The sequence below is a fragment of the Odontomachus brunneus genome, unplaced genomic scaffold (genome assembly GCF_010583005.1).
Source record: "Odontomachus brunneus isolate Ranch 3 - 2012 unplaced genomic scaffold, Obru_v1 Obru_scaffold_028, whole genome shotgun sequence".
NCBI lineage: Eukaryota > Metazoa > Arthropoda > Insecta > Hymenoptera > Formicidae > Odontomachus > Odontomachus brunneus.
The window spans coordinates 2,410,533-2,433,022 of record NW_022639478.1 but is presented as its reverse complement, the minus strand read 5'-3'; the positions used below and the strand labels follow the sequence as shown (position 1 = coordinate 2,433,022).

The window sequence follows — 22,490 nt, the reverse complement described above, 5'->3', positions numbered from 1 at the left end:
CCTGAACGTTAGAGCAAATTCATACCTTTAGCAGAAAACCGGAAGGCAACGGCCAATTAGAACTCACGCTATTGGTCAGGCTGAACAGTTTCTATTTTTCTACCAGCGGAAATTGGCTTTTGCCTCTCTATTTTCTGCCAAAGTGTGAATTCTTCCTGAACGTTAGAGCAAATTCATACCTTTGGCAGAAAACCGGAAGGCAACGGCCAATTAGAACTCACGCTATTGATCAGGCTGAACAGTTTCTACTTTTCTATCAGCGAAAATTAGCTTTTGCCTCTCTATTTTCTGCCAAAGTGTGAATTCTTCCTGAACGTTAGAGCAAATTCATACCTTTGGCAGAAAACCGGAAGGCAACGGCCAATTAGAACTCACGCTATTGATCAGGCTGAACAGTTTCTACTTTTCTACCAGCGGAAATTGGCTTTTGCCTCTCTATTTTCTGCCAAGGTGTGAATTCTTCCTGAGGATTAGAGATAAAGGGGTCAGTGTTGTCATTCGCGTCTCGAAAATAATGCACTACGACGCGCCGTCGGAGCGCGTCTCACGCGATTCTCGAAACCATCGACCCGTTTCGCTTTGTGCGCTGGTGGTCGCGCGACGACTCTCCTCGAGCTGTGCGTCACGCATAATTTCTGGGCGAGGCGAAAATTAGATTACGCAACGGTGAATTAACGCGACTGAAGTTCGCCGTTTCGGTCGCGCGAGAGCCACGTAGCTACCCACCTATCTACCTACCTATCCACCCGGTAGTGTGCAGCTCTGCCAGCACCCTCAGATTAAAAGATTTAAGGGAGCGTTCTATTATACGCACGCGAGGAGGCGCGGTCGCGAGGCACACATTCGCACGACCAGTTTCTCCGGTCTTCGGAAGTCGAGAAGGGCAGTCGATGAGAGACGTTCGATAGCGGAGCGGACGTGTATAACGAGCTGGACGCACGTGCGTCCGCGTCTTCCTCGTCACGTTTCGCGATCACGCGAGCGATCGCTCGTTACGGAGTACACTTGGGTATACAAAGTGGGCGACACGAGAATCCTCGTCGTACCTCCTCGTCGTCGTCGTCGTCGTCGTCGTGGCCGCGAACCTATGTTTAACCGTTCTGTTCTACCGTTCTTGGCTACCGCGCGTTCGGGTCTGTTGAACCCACACCTGTTTCCCGGAATCTTTTTATATAATCGGATATAGAGGCGGAATGTGGAGACACACTCATCGTGCAGCGCGCTGCGCGTCGCGAACCAAGTGTCGCATAAAGTTGCGCGAGTAACGATTACTTGACTCGAATCCCGCGGCGACTCATATATTTAGCAACTGCGCTTCCTAGCATCGATTTTGCGAAATGATACGCTGATAAGCAAGTGTGTGTGTGTGTGTGTGAATTTAGTAGCGACTTTACTAACCGACCTGTCAAAGTTGCATGCCTCATGAGTGGTTTCTTGATATCCATTTTTACCACAGGATGACAAAATGAAAGTGCGAGAGGAGTATGAAAAAAAAGTGATTAGAATTTACTCCAAATATAAAATGATATAAAAATCTGAATGTAAGTTGTAGTAAATTTGTCGCTGCGTCAATGTAATACAAATTTTACGTTATTGTAAATTTGATTAATCCAGTGCGGTATGTCCGCTTGATGAATCTAATTAAAACAATTGCAATGGTTACCATCATCGATTGTCTCACGCCTTGATAAGCGTGAAAGTCTATCTGAGTGTAAAATGTAAATTGAGAAACGCGGGGAGAAACGATTATCAGGCGACATCGACTTTCGCGCTCGCGATGAAAAATTCCTTAAAACATGCTCGGGCTTATTGCGTTTCCAACGACTTCGCCGCGGCGGAACGTCTGATGGAACATGTGGGAAGGGACGCGGGGAGATCGTCGGCAGCTCTCTCCTCTCTCCCCTCTCTTTCCCTCCTTTTCTCCCTCTGTGCGTGTGTGGGCGCGTAAAAAGAGAGAAATGAGGAATACTGCGATAATTCGGCGCGAGCGAACCGCTCGAACCGGCCCCGATGGAATTCAATTCAAATTAAATTGAATTTATTTGCGGATCACCGTGTCTCTGCCGCTATTCTCGATACAACGCGAGCCTCTTTCGCTATTCTCGCCGTTTTCGCCCTCGGAACTTTTCCCATTTTCTACGTAACTACACACACACACACACACAATGTATATATGTATGTATGTGTCTTTCTCTCTTTATTTTTTTATTCTTTGTTCTCTCTAATATCCTCTGTCGAAAACGGTCGCAACGATTTTGCGACGCTTCCAACGCGTGAATACGCGAAATCACGGTCGGGTCGACACATATGTATGCGTATACATACACACATCATGCATGCACGCGTACGCACGCATACACATATACGTCGTATGTGTGTGTGTATATTTGTTTTGAAACTTTCATAGAGCTCTCGTTACGTTTATCTCTCGCGGCGAAAAAAAAAAGAAAAAGAAACAAAAAATTACACGAGAGTCGGCTCTCGAAATTGCGTCGCGGCGGACTCACACGTGTGCGACGCGTGTGTGATTTAATAATTAGAGATTAAAGGACCCGCAAATGTTTGTCCGGCCGTTTTTCCGCGCTGACGCAAGGTCTGGGCAAATATTGCGGAAGTCCGGCGTTTCGCGTGTACAAAGAACCAGCTCTCTCTCTCTCTCTCTCTCTCTCTCACTCACGCGCGCGTGCATGTGCAATTTTGACCGGACGCGTGTATTTTCGCTCGCGCGCGGCAACAGCAGCAAAGCTCGCACGGGGAAACCTGGGAATTGTGCGGTCGTCGCCGGCGTTTGGACAGGGACCTCTACGTTGCACGGCGGCCTTTATTGGCACGTTGACCGCGGAGGTTAATTGATAGGCGTCCAGCCAACCGGATTTGAAGTTTGCTACGTCGGTCGGTCCGGCGCTTTTAATTGGAACGCGCGATATACCGGAGAAATTTCAATGTCCGCCGAGTTGCATCGCGAATGCTCCTCTCGGCCGACGTACGTACGTATTTCCTCGCGTCGATCGATGGCCCCCACAGTTAGCGGCGGCACGTATATCGGCGCCCGGTTGCGCGGGGAGACGATACTTCCACACCGAAATTTCTATTTATTTCGCTCGGAACCTGCGCTCTCGGCTGCGCCTTGAATTCTCGACGGCGACGGCTCCTCCGGCGATGTTTCTTATCGAGAAGTTCCTGTCCTGCGAGAGACACTAGATCGCGATTAGCATTTGAATCTTGATTACGTAGATTCGACGTGATTATCTGAGATATAGATAGTCTCTTTGTCTCTCTCTCTTTTTTTTTAATTGTTCATTGTTGTCTGGAAAGATGTGCAATTGCGCAGATTTTCAATTGGCACATTTCATCGTTCGTTATATGATCACCTTCTGCAAAATACAAGGACTTACTCTCTAAGTTCCTCGGGATCTCATTCAAAACGAGTAAAAACTGACATTATTTTCACTTGAAGCGATAGTGTATTAGTATATTTTCCTTCAGCTTACACAGTTAAAAGGATTTAAAATTATATTTCTTAACTCTACACATGTCGATTCCTCCTATCTATCTAGTTCCCAATATCCCTACTTATCTAGTTACCAACATTGCCTTTCTCTAATTGACTTTACAATATCATCCTTGTTACCTAAATATCCGTGTAATCTCCTTTCACAATTTTTTAAATTTTTATCTAACCTTTACACTACCTTCCCTCTATCTATCATTAATTATACTTTTCTATTTCACTCAACGGTTATTATATTCCTCATACACAATACTCTAAACTCTGTTCCTTCCATTCAGTTGTATATACTTATCCCTTTATCTTTCCTCTTTCTATCCGATCTCCATCGCTCTTCTTACTTTTTCTTCTTATATCCACTGTCTTTTCTCTTTTTTCCATATTTAGTTTTATTACTTCACTCTATGTTTTTCGCTAACTCTATGAAATGATTTCTCTGTCTTTTTCTTCACTTCCTATATATCCCTTTTAGCTTACATCTCTAAGAAGGAGTTCTTCATATTCTATAACTTTTCTCTTATTCTTTACATTCAGAGTAAAAATATATTCCACTCATGAGCACATCGGATTCACTATTCAATCTCGAGTAAAGATATTTACTCGACGATTTGAAATAGAGAATTCACTGTATATGAGTGAAAAGTCATTTGAATTCGGGTGATTCGTTGATTACTCCACTTTTCCATTCCAAAAAATTTAGAGAGTACTTAGTATGTAGTAGAATTAGACATAATATGGAATGAATCGTAATATTGGTCGTAAATAAATGAAATGTAATATTTATACTTATGTAGTAAATATGAGCTAGTGTTTAATATACATTATTATTTATATAATATTTATCTTTTTTGTCTCAATGCTGATAACATTTATTATTATTGCTGTTATTGCGATATCGATATCGATCAGTATCGAGATGCTTCTGCGACAGGATTGACAGAAATCAATGCAAAATTGGACAGAAAAAGAGTGATTTCCCTAAACAATGGGAGTAACTGCGAGTCGGATCGAACACTTTCTTATAGAGTTCTGAGAGATTAAATAATATACTAATACGCTATCGCTTCAAGTGAAAATTCCGTCAGTTTACTCGTTTTGAATGAGATTCCGCTCCGAGGAACTTAGAGAGTAAGTCCTTGTATTTTGCAGAAGATAATTATATAACGAACGATGAAATGTGCCAATTGAAAAGGGATGCGCAATTGCACATCTTTTCAGATAATAATGAACAATTAAAAAAAAAAGAGAGGTAGAAAAAAATAAAGAGACTATCTATATCTCAGACAATCACGTCGAATCTACGTAATCAAGATTCAAACTCTGATCGCGATCTAGTAGTCTTTTTAATATGTGTCTCCTTATTTGTCCATGATCGCGAATAGGAGTGCCGTGAGAATTGTGATTGGGAATCTGGACGTAGGCGTAAACGCAACAATATGATTTCTCCCATGATGTGGCGTTAAAAAAAATCATATGCATATTATTCTTCTGTTTTGTTTTCTATATTTTAATTTGGTTTGATTATTTCTTTTCTTTTTCTAAATACATTTTTGCTATTAATTTTATTCATTTCTACACGAATATGTGTATATCATATATTAATCATAATAAAAAACATTTTGCATTTGTGTTAAAATTGGTCCTTAATATTTTTCTGTTAAATTTTTAGTAAATAACGTGTGTTAATTTATCATATTATGTTTATCTTATCCAAATAATTTTGTGTTAAATTGATATTTAATATGAAATATTAAAATTACATATTTTATACTTCGGAATAGACTAACATTATAGATGTTAATTTTACTAAAAAATTATTTTCGCCATCTTATGATATATACAATACAAAATGTATTTACAATCAAAGCAAAAGTGATGTAGTAGCTAAATGGCTCAAGAGACAAGTTTGATTCTACGGCAAGCAAATTTTTCAAATGTGATATCAGTTGAATCAGTTAGAAGTTATATAATTAAAATTTCCAGGGTAGAATCATTGACAACACTTCAAAAGCAATGCAATAGAAAAGGAAATAAACAGGATATTTTTCTCATTGTAAAAATAACATTTGTTGTGCTTGACATTACAAATATGCTACTTTTATATAAAATTTGGTTGAAAATAGCGCCGGTGTTAATTGTTTTGTGTTAATTTCTGATATGATATTCATGTTATTTTTTTAACATATTTTATTCGCTTTGCGCTAAATTAACACGAAACTTTGCATCGTTCTGGACATGTGAAATGTATTAAATTTAACATTTTGTATTGTGCGTGCCTGTGTGCCGAGTGGGATATCCCAGGAGGCAAATAAATATCTACTCTATTCTCTCTCTCTTTTTCTCTTTCTCTCTTTCTCTCTTCCCCATAGTTCGTACACCGAATTAAATTCCCGGAGGAGCGGTCCGCGCGAGATTTTATTACCGTAAATTTCTCACGCGGTGAAAAGTCAGCCGATGAGAGTACGATCGATCGAATTTAACGCGCGCGTTCCTCACGACGTCCGTCGTGTCGTCATTCTCGGATCGTCGTTCGCCACTGATTAGCAGTCATTGCTGGTTCGCTTCTACTTAATGCATCGTTTATTGCGTTAGCTCTTCGATGCGTCGTCGTAATCGTCGGGGTCGCTCGGTCGTCGCTCGGCGTGGGCGAAATTCCACTCCGCGCACCGAGTAACGTAAGTTTCTCTCGAAGCCATCGAATTATCAGGGCGACCCTTTCTACCGGCTAATGCCTGCGTAAGGAGCTACCGTGCCTAACGATGCGTTACGACGATTGTCGAGAAACCAGCACGAACGCCCACGAAGTTAACACTCTCACAGACGATAAATCCACCGACCAATAGCTGTCGCGATATCCTGCACCATTAATGCGCCAGCTACTAGCTGTCTTGCTTTTTCTCACTCAGCGTCTAAGCTCTTACTTGCAGAAAAAATTTGCACCAGAGTAATCGAGATACAAATAGTCTCTTTCTTACCTCTGCAAATCAGATGAGAAATGCGACAGCTATATTTCATCATGTATTCTGTCCTTATATTTGTCAATATTAATGTTTGTTAGTTAAAATTTATAACGAGCGATAATTAGAGAGATTTTGCCTTTCTCTCTTAATTGAAAAAAAAATTAACTAATCACATAAATATCCGCATAGAAAATTTCCTTGGATCTCAAAGATCTCAAAGTTGGAATTCAAAGTTCGATTCTCCTCAAAAGAAGTATGGTAAAAGTAGTTTGAAACATGCGATTTTTAGTAGAAGTCCTAAAACTTTCCCAGTATCGTTCTTCAGTTCTGGTCTTTATTTTGCATTAAAATTGGGCAAAATCTATTAACTTTAAATAATTTCATTATTCGCACATTAAATTATTAATTGTTTCAAAAGTATTTTATTTTCTATTTTTGATTTTATTGAATAATAATAATTGATACAAAAGAGGGATTTTCTGTTTACTATAAAAATATACCGATGTTACCGACTGGAAAAAAAGCACTAGTTCCCATAGCATTTCTCTTTCCATTTTAGACAGACAACTTACATAAGTTTGGCATAAGAATAAAATCAATTAATATCATAAGTGGGATGATCAATTTTGAGACAAATTTAGGTATTCAAATTATTGGTGTGAAACAAAGATTCCCTGTTTGATGCTATAAAAATGTAGCGACACTAATGACTGAAAAAAGCGCGGGTTCCCATAGTATTTCTGTTTCGATTCTAGACGTGGAATATTTTAGATAGAACAGTGATACTTGTCACGATCATGTTTGCGACACGAATGTATTTTCCAATTAATATCACAGTGGGACGATCGATTCTGAGACAAATTTGGGTGTTCCAATCGAGATCTATGCTACGTTTGGGGGCAGCTTGAGAAATTGTTGCGTGGGCGATTGCAACGGTAAAGTAGCGTGCCGACGTCCTGATTTAATATCGGGGCGTTTAGAGTAGAATAGTTTAGAGTTTTCGATCTTTCGAGTCGGCCGATCGCGCACGAGCCGTGGATTTATCGTGGCGCGGCGCGCGACGGGAAAGAAGCCGGCGGCATTATCAGGGCGTTGCGCCCGCCTTTTTGTAACGCGTTATCGAGGGTCCGCTCTTATCGCGCGAAAGGTTTTCCAGATAACGGGCCGTCGAACATGCATAACGCGTCCCGAGCTCCGAACTCGGCGAAATTTTCGTGCCGTGCTCACGACGTATTCCCGATAATTTCCAATCTTGCCGTCGACAATAAGCCCCCGGAAACGCGGATACTTTCGCGAAACACGATTTCGCTGCGCTCGCCCGCCCCCCTCCCCGCCGGATGGAAACTCCGACTCGATCGACGTGTCGTGAAATCTCGCGCGCGGAGCTCGCTTCGAGATTCCCTCACAGTCGATACGCATCACTTATTTACGAGAAGCCCGCTGGGTGAATCGAAAAACGAGACGCTGACGTTGTAAGGATTTCAGCGCTTCAACTACAAAAGAATAATCACCGTAGAAATTTTGCGATTAAAGTAGATCGAGAGAGAGAGAGAGAGAGAGAGAGAGAGAGAGAGAGAGAGAGAAAAAGAGAGATAACGGACAAACTTGTCGCCTTTGTTCTACAGTTCTTCTTTTTCTCTCTTTTTTTCTTCATTCAAATTAGCTTATGAAAATATGATAAACCGGTCCGGATGAAGCCCGGTAGTCTCGAAACTCGTTCGTTTTCTTGATTAATCACGGAAGTCGCCTCGGGAGGCACGCCGACGTTCCTCGTCGCGAATTCCCGTTTAGCGTCATCGAGCGATCAAATGTCGCGCGATGATTGTACGCGCGTACGTATACAGTCGACCGCGCGTTGACAAGAGGCACGAGCGACCGGACGAAAGTCGGCCACGGACGCTCGCGTAAGGTCGTTACGTCGCGTAATCGCGATCCAACGAAAATTGCTTCGTCTCTTTAAGCGATCGCCTAAAGAGACGAAGCATACCAGAGGACTCATCCGACGAGCTACTCCACTTTCAACGTGCTCTCAGTCTTCGCTCGCTGGTCATGGGAAAACAAAACATTATCTATCTTTGATCCCGTGCAATCAGATACCTTCACGAGTCTCGACGACGACGACGACGATGCACGACGATGATTCGGTCTATTCTTGAAATTTTTCTTGAATAACACAGGATACCATAATAGTGTAGTTTACAAGACTTGTACTGCGCGGCTGGGATATATTCATACTAATGTCACAATTATACAGGGTGTCTGACAATACATATACTTCTTTCGTGTATATGTGTAAATAAGGTTAAACTGAACAAAACATTTCTCTGCCATTTTGCGAATATTTATTCTGCATTCTACTCTTTTATGGTTGGGTAATATCTAACAACTATCCACTCTAAAAAAAGACATGTAAGAGATTTAATTGTTGCCGCTTTTCCGCGATGCTGATTGGTTCTCTTGCTTAGCTCACTTCATGTAAGTTGTGGCTTGCTTTGTGTCGTTTGCGCCTGTCAAATTATCAGGCAAATAACTGCCATCGCGTTGGTTAGCTCATGAAGAAAAGAATACAGAAAATATATAAATTATAAGAACAGAAAAATAGAGAATAGAGGAGAAAGAGAAAAACGAAAAGACAGACAAAGAGAGAAGCATATTATTTAGGCAAAAATAAGGGTAAGAATAAGGTAATTTTATAAGATAATTTAAAAGGTATCTTTATAATTGTAATGATAAAGATACTAAATAAGATGCTAAATAGCGCGCGGCTGTAATGTTCTAGTAATATATAAAAAAATAATGGAAGAGCCTATAAAAGCTTGCACGGCACGTTATAATAGTGTAAAACAAAAAATAATCTAAATTATCCAATATAACAATTTTATTACTTTGACCTAATCTACACATACACGAAATGAGTATATGTATCGTCAGGCAACATGTATATGACTGCAGTAAACGAATAGTTTTATCAGATGTATTTTGTACCTGGTGAATATGTAAATTTATACCATATGTACCATAAAATAATAGAAAAGTGAAAAATGTCCCACTGTGACGTATGTATTTTCGATATTGCAGCTTGGGTTGCTCGTTATTTCTAATGACGAATGCATAGGAAGAAATTTTATCTCGGTTAGCAAGTATTGTGTGTAACACTATGCTGTGTATACGTGTATATGTGAGAGTAGCAGAAAGACGAAGTATTCGTTGCGCTTCTGAGCTGCGAATCACGTTACTCTGTTACCATTTGCAAAGGAACTGTTACACAAATAAATTTATTTTATTAATTTTTTATTGAAGGAAATATAATTATTTATGAATAAAATTCTAAGAACAAGAAATGAACTAGAAATGCCGTTTTATTTAACCAAAACGCGTCCATTGTCAGGTTGTCAATTCAATCCAACGTTTTCTTCCGTGTAACATTAAAGCAATGTATGATATATAGGAAAAATATATTCATATTGAAATTTTTCTTTACACAAGTTTCAAAGCAAGGATTCTTCAAAAAAAAAAAAAAAGATTACTTTTACGTACAGTTTCGTGTTTGCTCTAAATTTTCTATACTTCAAATCTATTTTACATTATAAGTGTAAGAGAAACCGGCTCTAGATGACCCCAAGGATATGTTACACATATGCTTTTCTTTAATATTTATCATGAAAAGAACAGGATACAAAATCGCAAAACAGTCTTTTTACATATACATACATATATACTTTTTTCCTCGATTTCTATTAAAGTTGGAATAATATTAAAATAAAAAAAAAATTGATTTAGTAGTAGCGCAAAGTAAATTTTCATATCTCTTTTATATTAATATTCTCCATCGCGAGTGAAAAAAGTTAAATGATGTGTTACTAGAATTAAATTTTGTGTTTAAGTGTTTTATATGATATTACTGTTTCGCGTATTAAAAGTAATTTTCATTCATAAAATGATTGAAATCGAACATATGGGTGGACAAGATAAAGTTAGCCTATAATTAAGAGTTGACAGGAGGAGGGTGGTGAACTCTTGTAGGGACCCTGAAACTACTAATCAAGACGCATATTTTATGTGTGGCCTTCTTATCCTGGTCTTCTATATCTTCTTATTGGGCAACCCGATATCAGAACAAGATGGCTGTTTTGCTGATTATATTTTGATTATTATAAGACGAAATATATGGTTAATAGAGTCGTGACGGGCATTGATACATAGAAGAAGATTGCCGTTTACACACTCACAATAATTAGCCTGAGAAGTTGTAACTTTGAAATCCTGAAGTATGGGTCATCTAACCCCAGTCTCCCCATTTTCAATTAAGACCATTGTGGCATTTTTTCGGCTACTAAATGTTCATACCTTCGAGAAAGATTCTCTGCGGGCGGCGATCCGCGCGTATATTCGCCTTTGCGACATCGACGATCGAGCAGGCCAAAATTACGTCGGCCTCCCGCTCGCAGCCCACGTGTCCCGCGTGGAGAAGCGGGTCGAAAATCTGGGGCGTGGAGCATGAAATAACAATAAAAATCCCGTCGTGTCATTCTCTTCTGCTTCTCGACGCGCTATCGCTATTTCCCTGTCATCGTCGGGGCTCTATCGTATCGGGCCCGGCTCTCTATTCACGGCTCATAGATTCTTAAATCTTTCTCACCTCGTCGACTCGGCATTTGCATCACAACGCGAGAATCGTTCGTAATATACGACGGCGATGCCATAAGCACGGAAGCATCGATTATTCTTTTGGTCGCTCCCGCTGTTATCCGCCGTCGCGATTGCAGCTTCCTTTCACCTTCTGCTCCTCTTCCTCCTCTTCCTCCTGTCTGCCATTAAACCAAAAAGGCGTACACGATGTTCAGCGTGCATTGTACGCATCAATCCCGCGGGGCGCGCCTCTCAAAAAAAGTCGAGCGGCTCGCGCAAAATCGACGAGATAAATTCACGTCTCGCTGCGCGCGCGCCTCCTCGAGAACGCGCCACCTTCGCCGTCGCAATTTCGAGGTTCCCCTCGATATGTGTGCGCGCGTGTGTGTCACTTACGCATTCTGCGCATTGTCACGCCGTCATTTTACTGGAAATTGCGTGTAACATTATACAGGGTAAGGTCCGTCTCATCTCGCTCCCGGCCGCATTAAATTTTAACGACGGCCTCCCGCGGCGATTTGGGACGGAATTTTTCGTCGATGTTGGAAACGGTTTTGGGATTACGGGACGGGGTCGAGCCTAAGCGGTTTTCCATTTTCGGGAATCGGGCGTGGAGTGAGCTGGGTGTGGAAGCGAGCAGTGGGTGCGACCTTTATTTGGAGGGATTCGCTTTTAAAAGGATTAAATTATTTGAATTAAATAACAGCCGCGCGTGTCAGAATTTTAACGTTTCGTGATCGCGTTTTACGTGGTTTATTTCTCGCTTGATCGCTGCTGGCGGCCGTACTTACGCGTAGTAGCTGATACGCACGAGGGGCCGAATTTAATTGGCCGTATTGAAACCGCTCGTAAGTCAACTAGACAAAAGAAAATGTCAGGTAGGTCAAGAACCGGTTTGCCGTCTTAGCGGTATTATACGTGTATACGTCACGCCCGGGTCCTGTCCCCGGATTCGGTGCAGACGGTGCCCTCCCGCTCGCCTCCTTCTCCTCCTTCTCCTCCTCTTCATCCACCTTCTCTTCATCCTCCACCTCCTCGACAGTGTGCCTTAATTGCAAAACTTTTTCGTCGAATTTCTACGGTTTCTCGGAAGATTGGTAATCACGAGAGCTCTCTTCCTCCTCTCCGCGTCTCTTTTTCTCCCCTTCTGCGCTCCCTTTCCTTTCCCCTTCTCTTCCTCTCCCGAGCACTATCCGCTTCTTGTTCCTTCTGTTCTACCGGGAGGCATTTTCTTAGCACGCGAGCGAGCACCGACGTGATTTGCGCTCGCTCGCTCGCGCTCACGATCGTTATACGGTTTCGTTTCGAGGGAAAAGAAGAAAAAAGAAATAACTAGAGAGAGAGAGAGAGAGAGAGACGAGGCAAAGGCCAGAGGCTGCCTATGGTGAACGCGCATCATCCCAGGACGAAAAGGACGAATTGAAATGCGAGGGAGCGCGGGCGCAGAGGCGGATGATGATCGATCGCCTCTCTCGAGGCCTTGAATTCGATTTTAGCTTCCGGCGACGGCGGGAATACATACCGTACACCGTCTCGTTTCTGTATTCCTCCCTCTCTCTCGTTCTCTCTCTTTCTCTCTTTCTTTTTCTGCCTTTCTTCCCGCTCTCTATTCCTACCCCTTCCGACCACCCCGTCGATCCGTGGAAAAGTCGACGTCGGATTTCCCAACCGCGCGCGCGAGGGAGATTCGATACTTTCGTATTGGCTCCTGGCGATTTTCCAGATGCACGCGTTCGATCGCGGCTGAAGAAGGGTGTCATCGGAGAAAAAAGACGCCCGGCAGCAGCAGCTTCTCGACCACGCGCTCGAGTCATCCTCAGAGGGATCGGTTTCTCGACATTGTTCACGATGACACGGCGGTTCCTCGACCAAATGTACGCGCGCGCAGCGCAGCGCGGAGAATCCTCGTCCTCTCCCGCGACTAGAGGTCCCTCCGGAGAGCTTTTTCGATCTGGAGCGCGCTCCGCCATTAGGCCTCATTCGGCGCGGTTCGGATAGGGCAATTAGCGCGATGAGGGTGGTCGATTTGTGACCCTACGACAAAGGCAAGACGGGTTTACGGCTCGTTTCGCGGCGAGCTGACGTTGACGGCGCTGACGGTGACAACGCGATTCGCGACACACGTTCAATCGCTCGTTCTCGGGTGTTAATGGCACGCGGGGTGTTAATTGACAGTGTACGCTGCCGCTGCTGCGTGTTAAGCTCCGTCTATATAGCTCGCAGGCTGCAAGACGCAGGATACGCGAAACGCACTTGTAGTTTGCAAATCACGTCGCGAGGCGAGTCGTTGAACGCAAAAGGTGGTACGCAGCGTGTATGAGGTTATATTTGTGTCCATAGGCTCCTTCGAAATTACTTTTCGTTGTGATATATCAACGTAATTAATTGGCGCGTTCTTTCAGAGGTCCTCCGCTATACAGTTGCGCTCATGCTTATCAATGCAACAGGCAACACTCACTGACGACAAAGTAGGTTAGGTGAGATTAAGTTAGGTTTTGGTTACGAAGACATTAACCTCACACTCTCCTCGAAGTCTTTCTCTCCGTGACTGGCTAATTCAAGCAAGACATAACCGCACGGGCAACACATTTGCATGAAGTTCGAGTTCCCGTGTAGAAATTTAGACAGGGATCAGTTTTCCCCATTTATCGTTAGAATTTGAGATTAGAAAATCTGAATCCCGTCTGAATCCGGCTGGGAAATTTTTAATAGGGATTCCGACTAGAAAAACTGACAGTCTAATCAGACTTACTAACCGGATTTCTCGTCGATATTTGAATTATTATTTTGAATTGTAGTAAGGGAAACAAGAAAGAATTCCAAACTGAAATATTTTCTACTGTTATTTTTTATAAATTTTTTTAATGTAAAAACGTATCACATGAAGCTTTGGAATCGCTGCAGAACATTCGTACAATAATCATTTAGATATAGAAAAAACAACTATATGTAAAATATTTCAGTGGAACATTCAAATATTACGTATACTTAAGTTTTGCCCAATCAAAAAACAACGTCGATTCGACGTCGTCAACGTCGGAATGACGTTCCGTCAAGGCTGAATCTGCGTGTAAGAATAATGATGACGAAAAGAACACTGGAACAAAAGAATAGAGAGAGTTAAACTCGCGCTTCTCAGGAGAAAGTTTTACTGGTTATAATAAAACTGTCGCTTTTTTAGGGTTAACGCTTCTACTAATTATATAAGTAAATGCTGCATGTCGGATTCGTACGACCAACTTCGTATGACCCAATATTATTTTTCTCGGTTTTCCTAGACGACACTAGCGCCAGCACGAGTTTAGGAATTCCAAACTGGGAGCCGATTCGAATGCTCAGACATTTACCATCTTGCTAAATGTCTGAGTTCCTGATCGGGAACCGATGAGAAAGTTCTATATTTCTCCATAAATTAATTAAAATCAGGTTAAAAGTTAGAAAAACAGGTCAGAATCTTTTTCCTTTAACGGGGAAAATCATCGGAATCCGACAGTAAGTGGGAAAAAAATAGGGAGATTTTTACGCGGGTTGAATCAACTCGCCGCGTGAAGCGCGAGCGCGACTACGTGTGTCTTGCGTAAGCTGATACGTCATCTTGCGTCTGCGTTTGCGACATGCGTCTTGCGTTCCGCAAGCTATATAGACTTAAAACCCCATCGTTATCTCAGACGCGTGTATTAGCGCGCGTCGTCGGGACTCGCGCTCGCGGACTCGTGGTCGCGCGGCGCGCTCGTAAAAGCGCACGGAGCAGCGACTATAAATAGGATCGGCGGCCGAGGCTTTTCAGGGTGAACCGACATACCGGCATGGCGAGTGCGAGAGAGAGAGAGAGAAAAGTAGGGGAGGGAGGAAGGGAGAAAGAGGGAGACTTTATTAAACGGGCCCCCGCGCGCCATTAATCACCCAACGACGGAAATGCGTCTGGCCGGTAAATAAATGAAAGCTCGGCCGTAGGGTATATCGGATCGCGGGGGTGGCTCCGCTCGAGAGGAGAAGCTTTATAAGCCTCGATCGAACGTTCTCGCCTCCCGCGTTTCCCTCTCTTCACATCTTTTCCATCCCTCTCGGCAAGACCCTTTGACGAAGTTCGGTAAAGAGGGAATACAAGAGCCGTTGCTCTCTCTCTCTCTCTCTCTCTCTTTTCGGCGGTTGATAGGGAAAGAAAGAGGGAGAGAGAGAGAGAGAGAGAAGAGAAGAAACGAAGCCGAGGGAGAAAGAGAGGTGAGACTCGTCCTCCTGCGAGATCACGGCGGCATCGGCCGTTGCTCGCTCTCTTCCCTCTCGCGATTTGGCATGCCCGACGCATGGGGGCCAAGGCTCTATTTCTAGCACGGTCAGCGTGCCAGCGGAGAGAGAAGCGCAATGGGCTCGCTATAAGATGCACTCTCGCGCGAGTGCGGCACGGCCAGCATCGCGGCGGAGAAGAGTCGGTCGTCGTGCCGTCCGCCGGCTACACGCGCGGCCCACCTCGCGCGCGAGACGGCGGATTTCCGAGACGCGAAATGTCGCACGTGTTGCGGCTAAGTTCCCGCGGATGATGTCATAATTTCGAGCGTTTGCTCAAGAGCGGCCGCGCCACGCTGACCGAGTCTGCTGTGTTGGTTCTTGTTTCGATTACAATGTCGGGAGTCGCGCCCTGGCCGCTGTGGCATTCGGCCATTCACGTGGTACGCTGACACGTTACTTGCGCCACTTCTTCTGGGACGACCGGTGGATTCCTGGCGCGTGAGCTTTGAGAATTAAGCGAAATCGCGTCTGCTTATGTCCAATCGCGACTTTCGATCATCTCCCTCTTTCTCACGTAGAATTTCCCAAGATTTTCAGCATAAGTTATGGTTAAAATGCTCAAATTTGTCCCAGAATTACTTACTGGGAATCTCAAACAGGGATTCTTTGAAATCGACACAGGAATTGGGAAATCGTGTTCCCCTTTCTCCCTCCCTCCCAGCTCGGTAACACGTCGACATACTTTTACGGTATCAAACAATGAATCCCATCATACCACTATCGTATTCAATAGAGTAAAACATTTTTAAAAATTAAATATTTTCTAAACACTTTGAGTATGAATTTCGCTGAATAATGGAATTATTTGAAAAGTCAACATATGTTTTGTTTTAATGTTATAAAGATTAGGACAAATTTTGGGGAGAACTTTGGCTTTCCTGCTCATGAAATGTCTACTTTTTAAAGATCTATATATTTTTCAAAAGTACTCACAACGCACACAGAGACAAATCCAAGGACATTGCTACGCGAAATGAAAGAACAATGACCAAAAATAGATGATCAACATTTGGCCAATAATGAAAACCACTGATAGATATACAATTTTGTATCCTCTTCATATATTTCAAAGATGTACATGTTTTTGGAAAGCAGTCACTGAGACAAGTTTAATGATATACATTATTACTACCCGAACGGCCACGCAGGCAATAAATCGGGTTGAAACATGGCATTTTTACCCAGAATACATAGTCATTTTAGGAAATCGTACCGGATCCCAATTAAATCCCAAGTTTTCTTATGGGCAGTTCCTTTCGACCGGCACTACGTAACCATTGTGTCTCTTTCTCTCTCTCTCTCTCTCTCTCTCTCTCTCTTTTCTCTCTCTCTCTCTCTCTCGCTGCTGCTTTTCCGTGTCTCACAAAAGGAAAGAGATCGTCTTCCAGCCTTATCTTTACGATGCGTGAATTTTTCCTGTCGACCTTCCGCCCTTCGGCGGAAATTGGTTCCGATTGGCAGCCTTCTCAATTGGCGCGCGGCCCTCGGGACGTGTATCGACCGCGGCAACATTCAACGGCGGGTATCGCGTCTCGCGTGTAAATTTTCTTATATACTCGATATGTTGTTCTCTCTATTTCTCGCCGTTCTATTCGACGTCTCCGGTCTCTTCCTCTTGTATTCATGAAGAGTGAGCTTCGAGAGATAAATTGCACGCGTACGTGAATATCATTAGCCACCTCAATTAACATGTCGCTGGCTCTTTCTGTGGTCGTAAAATCATTCGTTTCGGGAGTGTCTCATTAAAGGCGCAATAAAGTTCTTCGCGATCCATAAAGATGAAATATACGGAGATCAACAGGATTTCATAAATTTAGGAATCGAGACCAGCCGGCCTGTGCTGCTGAAAAATTTAAGCCGGCTCGTCTCTCGCGCCACGAATTTCCGTCATTTCTTCCCGAGCTCGATTGTGCCTCGCGTCTCGTGGCCCAGTGTGGCCCTCCTGGATCGTATATCACGCGACTTCCCGTTAAACCTTTACGCTCGCTTGTATTCTCACTCTCGAGTCTCGAGGCTCTCAGCTCGGCTCGACTCCTCTCCTCTCCTCTCCTCCGCTCTGGCCGTTTCTTTTTTCGGTCGATCATAAAGTTGGGGCGCGAGACCGTGCTGGGTCGTGCTGTACCGGGTCGTCGGGCCGGTCGGTAACGTTATCGTGGTTACAGGCCGTCGATTTAATTCGGCACGTGTACACACGTGCGTGCGTGCGTGCGTGCACATGCATTCGGCGGGAAGGGAGCAGAGAAGTCGGCGGCGAGGGAGAACAACGAGCGCGCGGAGACGGCGGTGTAGAATTTTTACGGACCAGTCGTGACGGGGGACTTTTTAAGAGCGCGGCCGAAATAGCGTTCTTCCTCGAGTCTCGCTGCGGCTGCGGCGAGAAAGAGAAACACTCCCGTCCCGTTCCGCGGTCGTTTCTTCCCGCGTTGCGCGGCGACGCGTTGTTCTTCGCGGCGAGCGAGCGAGCTGTCGATGGAAAACGCTCGATCGCGTTTGCCCTCACCCCTCTCTCCCCCCATCCACTCTGCCCCGCTCCTGGCTTCTTCTCTGACACTTTCTCCCGAAGAGCGAGCGAGTGGCGGCGGCGATCGCCAGGCGTGATGGACGAGGCGATTGTGCCGATCGTTTACGAGGAGAGGAACGGCTCGCGAGTTAGAAACGGCCCTCTTCTTCTCGCGAGTCTCTTTGTCCACCGTGACGGACGACGGTGTAATTGAAAAGCACGGGCGTGAGGGATCGCGTCCTGTTCCCGAGCGCCACGATCGCGCGGGAACTCTCCCTGGAATGTCCACCGCGCGCATGAAAAAACGAGCAGGTTAATCCGTCGGTGTATTAAATATTCGTTCGCGTGATATTCCAATTGCGGTCAATATTAATTCGGAGATTCATCGGGGATCGAAATGAATATTGATGCGGAAATAAATAACCATGAAATTTTCGAATGTAACCAGCACGAGATTCGCAGTAGCATGAAATACATCGCGAATATATCGCGTGGATTTATTTTTGTTTTGTTTTTTATTTCTCTCATTCGCCTTCGTATTATTGTACGATATACGATACAGTTATTATGAATCCTGTAAGATCTCTCGATTACTTTCTCCTTTTCATCTTATACATCGGTTACTTTTCTTCTTTTTATCTTATACATCGCACAGTATATTCGCACCATTTCACTTCGCTTATCTTTGTCGCCAATAACTGTAATAATATTAATAATGACTGTAATAATATTATTGATCTTCATCACATGTCTTTGCATTTCTTCAAACCTGCCGTTATCAATCATTTGAGTTCGATTTTTCTTGAGTTGGAGCACATCTTTTTTCAGTTACCCGTATGTTAAAGACATTCTTCATTTCTTTTCTTCTACGACACTTTTATATTGATTTAAATTTCTTACAATTTAAGATAAAGTAAATGCTCGTACTGGTCTTGGACATTCTTATTGTTTTGATTTTTAAACACGAATATTTGAACTTTCAAAATGGAATATACACATATACAGGGTGTCTCAGATTATTCTCAAACTTCGCGAGAGCGTATATCAGATTGAAGTAAACACAAAAGTCCCATACCGTTTTGCGTTATTCGTAATAAATCTCGAGATATTAATTAAAGAAGATTAGTGATCACGCGCGATATAGTAGATAAGCTCTAATGATGATGTATACTGTTATATGCTTATACATTAGATTAAACAAAAACCTTGTATTTTTCAAATAACCATATAGATTTTTAATTATTCATGAGAGAAAATTGTTACATGATTGTGTGCGATAATACACAAATTTTGTTTAATTAATCTAAAAATCTATGTGGTCATTTGTAAACTGGTAGAATGGTAAATATTTTGTTAACTTTGACCCAATTATAGACAGCGCTGTGACAGCTCATCTGTCGCGCGTAATCATTCACTAATCTTCTTTATAATTAATATCTCGAAATTTATTATGAACATCGCAAAATAATATGAGACTTTTATGTTCATCTCAATCTGTTCTATGCTCTTGCGAAGTTTGAGAATGGTGATCTGGAACACTCTGCATATTTAATATATGTATATATATTTTTTATGTATTAAGAGAGTTTAAATATTCGTGTTTAGAGATAGAAACAATAAGAATGTCCGTTATTATTGACACTTTTTACTTTATTGCGCATTGTGCCACAAAGAGGGCCGTCTTCCGTAAATAAATAAAGTAAATAAATGTAACTCGTACGTTTCTATTGCATTTGCGCAATATTTTCGTGCCAAGAAGAAATAGACTCTTTGTGCCGACCGACGTAATTCCGTCGCGTGATACAGACGTGGATTTGTGGCTGTCGCGCGTTACTTCCGGGCCTAATCGAGTGCATTGCGTCGTTATGCGTCAGGTATATCGTGCTGATAAGCGTTATCTCGAAGATACCCGCACTTTGCGTCGAGCACTTCGTAATAGGCCGCGTATCGCGAGAGTGGAACTTATCTCGCCGCGGGGTTTCCGCGGTTTCTCGCCCGGCGACCAACTCTGCCCTCCGCTCTCGGGCTTTTCGTTTCCGGCTCGCGCGAACTTACGACGCGACATGCGTTCCTAATTAGCCGTAAACTCCGGCGAACATTGGAGACGACTCGGCTTAGCGTTGCGGTGTGTAAATTTTTGTGAATTTCCGCCGTTGTGGTCATGAATCGCTAATAACGAGGAACAGAGGGAAAGGAGAGGGAAGAGAGAGAAAGAGAGGGAGGGACGCATTTCGTACGGCGTTCCGTAAGATTTAACGGAAACGAGCGCGTTCGAGGGATTAAACTGTTGCTCGACGATTGGGTCGCGAAATTGAGTTTGAGATAGGGAGAGCGGCGTAGTCCAGATCGAGTCGGCCAACCGAATTGAATCGCTGCAACGCAGTCCACGATGGTTGTTGGGTTTCCCGAGGGCCCCGCGTTTACGATTGAATCGGTAAATCGCGATCGAACGACGATCAAACGTCGCCTTCGGCGAGGAGTTTCGCTCGCGGGGCTCCCGCGGCCGCCCTAGTCTGTCCGTTACTACTTCCCGTTACTATTAGGCACTCGAGAGGCCGCTGGGCTGCGGTCGCCGACCGAGGAATATCGGGTCTACGTTCGTTTCCGACTTACGAGTGGCGTCGAGGAACGGTGTTCGCGATCTCTTCGGGGCGATCCCTCAATGTCGCGACTTTTTTTTAGCGCTATTATGGCCAATAGTTACTTTAATTGCACGTTTGGGAAACCTGTTTGTACATAGCGTGTCCTTTGATACCCGCGCTGGCGGAAGATGGCGTTTAGTTTACTTTCCATCTAATACGATTTGTGAGCATTTGTCTTTGCTAGAAATACTCTCGAAGAGCCTTTGGTAGTCGAACTTGTATAGCCTCCGTCCGGCAAGCGGGCAGATCCAGTTTGAAGCAACATTTAAGAGGAGTAAAGGATGCACAATTAGTCATCGGGATTGGGGCTAATTAATATTAATAATTCTGATATGATCCGAATTCGGGTCGGTCTCTCAAGAGGAAGATTGCTTCACCGCGCACGTTGCAGGGTCGGAAGAATATTCGGCGTCTGCGTCGTCGCACTGCCAAACATTATTATCCTTCCATAGTTCGCGCCAACATCGGCGATCGGATCGCTGCCATTAACTACATTCTTTTGTTTTATCGCGATTTCTAATCGCGTTACATCCTGAGCGGGCAGAGGAGCGAGGTCGCGAGAGGGGAACGAACGATAGCCCTCCGCGATCTCCTCCTCCAACACCTCGATGTCACGCGCCGCGTTATCTCGCAATAACGCACAACTCATAATGACAGACAGGGAGAGGGAGAGGGAGAGAGGGCCCTCGCAGTACCGTATCTCGAACGTGGTGAACGTTAAAGTCCCACGTCGGCTGCGAAACGTGTGATTACCTCTCGCGGCGATTTCTCTCGCGGGCTCTCTCGTATTTACCGTTCAGGCGAGCGCGCGCGCCAAGGGAGATTCGGCTCTCGTTTGTCGTGCTGCTCGGCTCGCGACAAGTCTCCGTTATCACTGATCCGTGGGTTTGCGGTCGCATATGCGGTCCGTGTCCCGCGTATATGCACATCGCGCGCAAAACGCCGCACGTCGATGCACTCGATGCGAGGTTCTGCTTGCTTCTGAGGCTCTTCGGCTCGAGTCGAGTATCTCCGCGTCGCACATCCGTGGGGGATAACCCACGAAGAGCGGTGCATGCGCGGTGCACCCAGTTCTCTCTCTCTCTCTCTCTCTCTCTTTCGCGCGTTCGTGGCCAGCTCAGCCCTGCACGGCTCAGCTCGGTTCAGCTCAGCCCGGCTCGGCTTGACTTTGGTCCCGCGCGTGTAGTAGAAGGACATCGAACACGTCGACCGCAATTATCATGGCAATTCGTTCCGAACGGGGACGACTTTTTTTCGCCGATGGGACACACACCGTTGCCGCCGTCGCTACTGCCGCTGTGCGGTGGATTTTCCTCGGGAAAGTAGCGCGACGTAGGATCGTTACTCACGGAGAAGCGGAATCTATCTGAACCGAACTAGCCGCGGCGTGTCCGCGTCTCTCCGGCGGAGGTCAGCGCACGATTATTGGCCGCTTTCTTCGGCTCGCACGTGTTCGGTCGGCGTGGCTCGAGCGACCTCGACGTGCTTTCCTTCTTTTTCTCGTACGGTCTTGTCCTCGCGGATCCGAGGATTCGCAAGGACGGCATGAACGAATGCTGCAAGAATGCAAGGGTCAAGGATCAAAGGGACAGAAAGCTCCGAAGTTCCAAGAGCCCGGGATAAAACCGGGTATAAAGGAGCCACGAGGATCCTAGGATCCTCGGATTTAAATATCCGCGGCGCTGTCCCACGACTCCGACAGGAGGAGTCTTTTAAATTGCCGCTAAAGCCGATGGGAGCTTCGCTGCCGTTCGCGAAATATCTTTCTTCTTTTGCTCGCTCTTTTGAAGCTTAAATAGATGGCCTGGAACGCTGCGGAAAGAAAACGAAATTCCTTGTTGCAACCGTGAAATTTTTAACGTCGAATATTTTAGTCCGTAACTCGCGAACTGACGATTCGAGGAGAGCGACACGAGCGGTCGCGTTGGCGCACACCGTATTTTTGTTAAAATGCGATATCTACG

General features: G+C 44.4%; 1 protein-coding gene across 2 annotated transcripts in view; it reads left to right on the top strand.

Annotated features, from left to right (window-relative positions):
- The window catches only part of LOC116842944 (growth factor receptor-bound protein 7-like), a 315,479-nt gene that overhangs the window by 179,528 nt on the left and 113,461 nt on the right, over positions 1–22,490 (top strand). Inside the window, exon 1 of one of the 2 annotated variants that reach the window (XM_032812838.1) lies at positions 14,954–15,764. The exons of the other annotated variant lie outside the window; for it this stretch is intronic. Coding sequence (XP_032668729.1) covers positions 15,717–15,764 — 48 coding nt within the window. The 5' untranslated portion in view covers positions 14,954–15,716. Of the gene's footprint in view, positions 1–14,953; positions 15,765–22,490 lie in introns of those variants that run through there. 2 annotated transcript variants of the gene reach the window in all.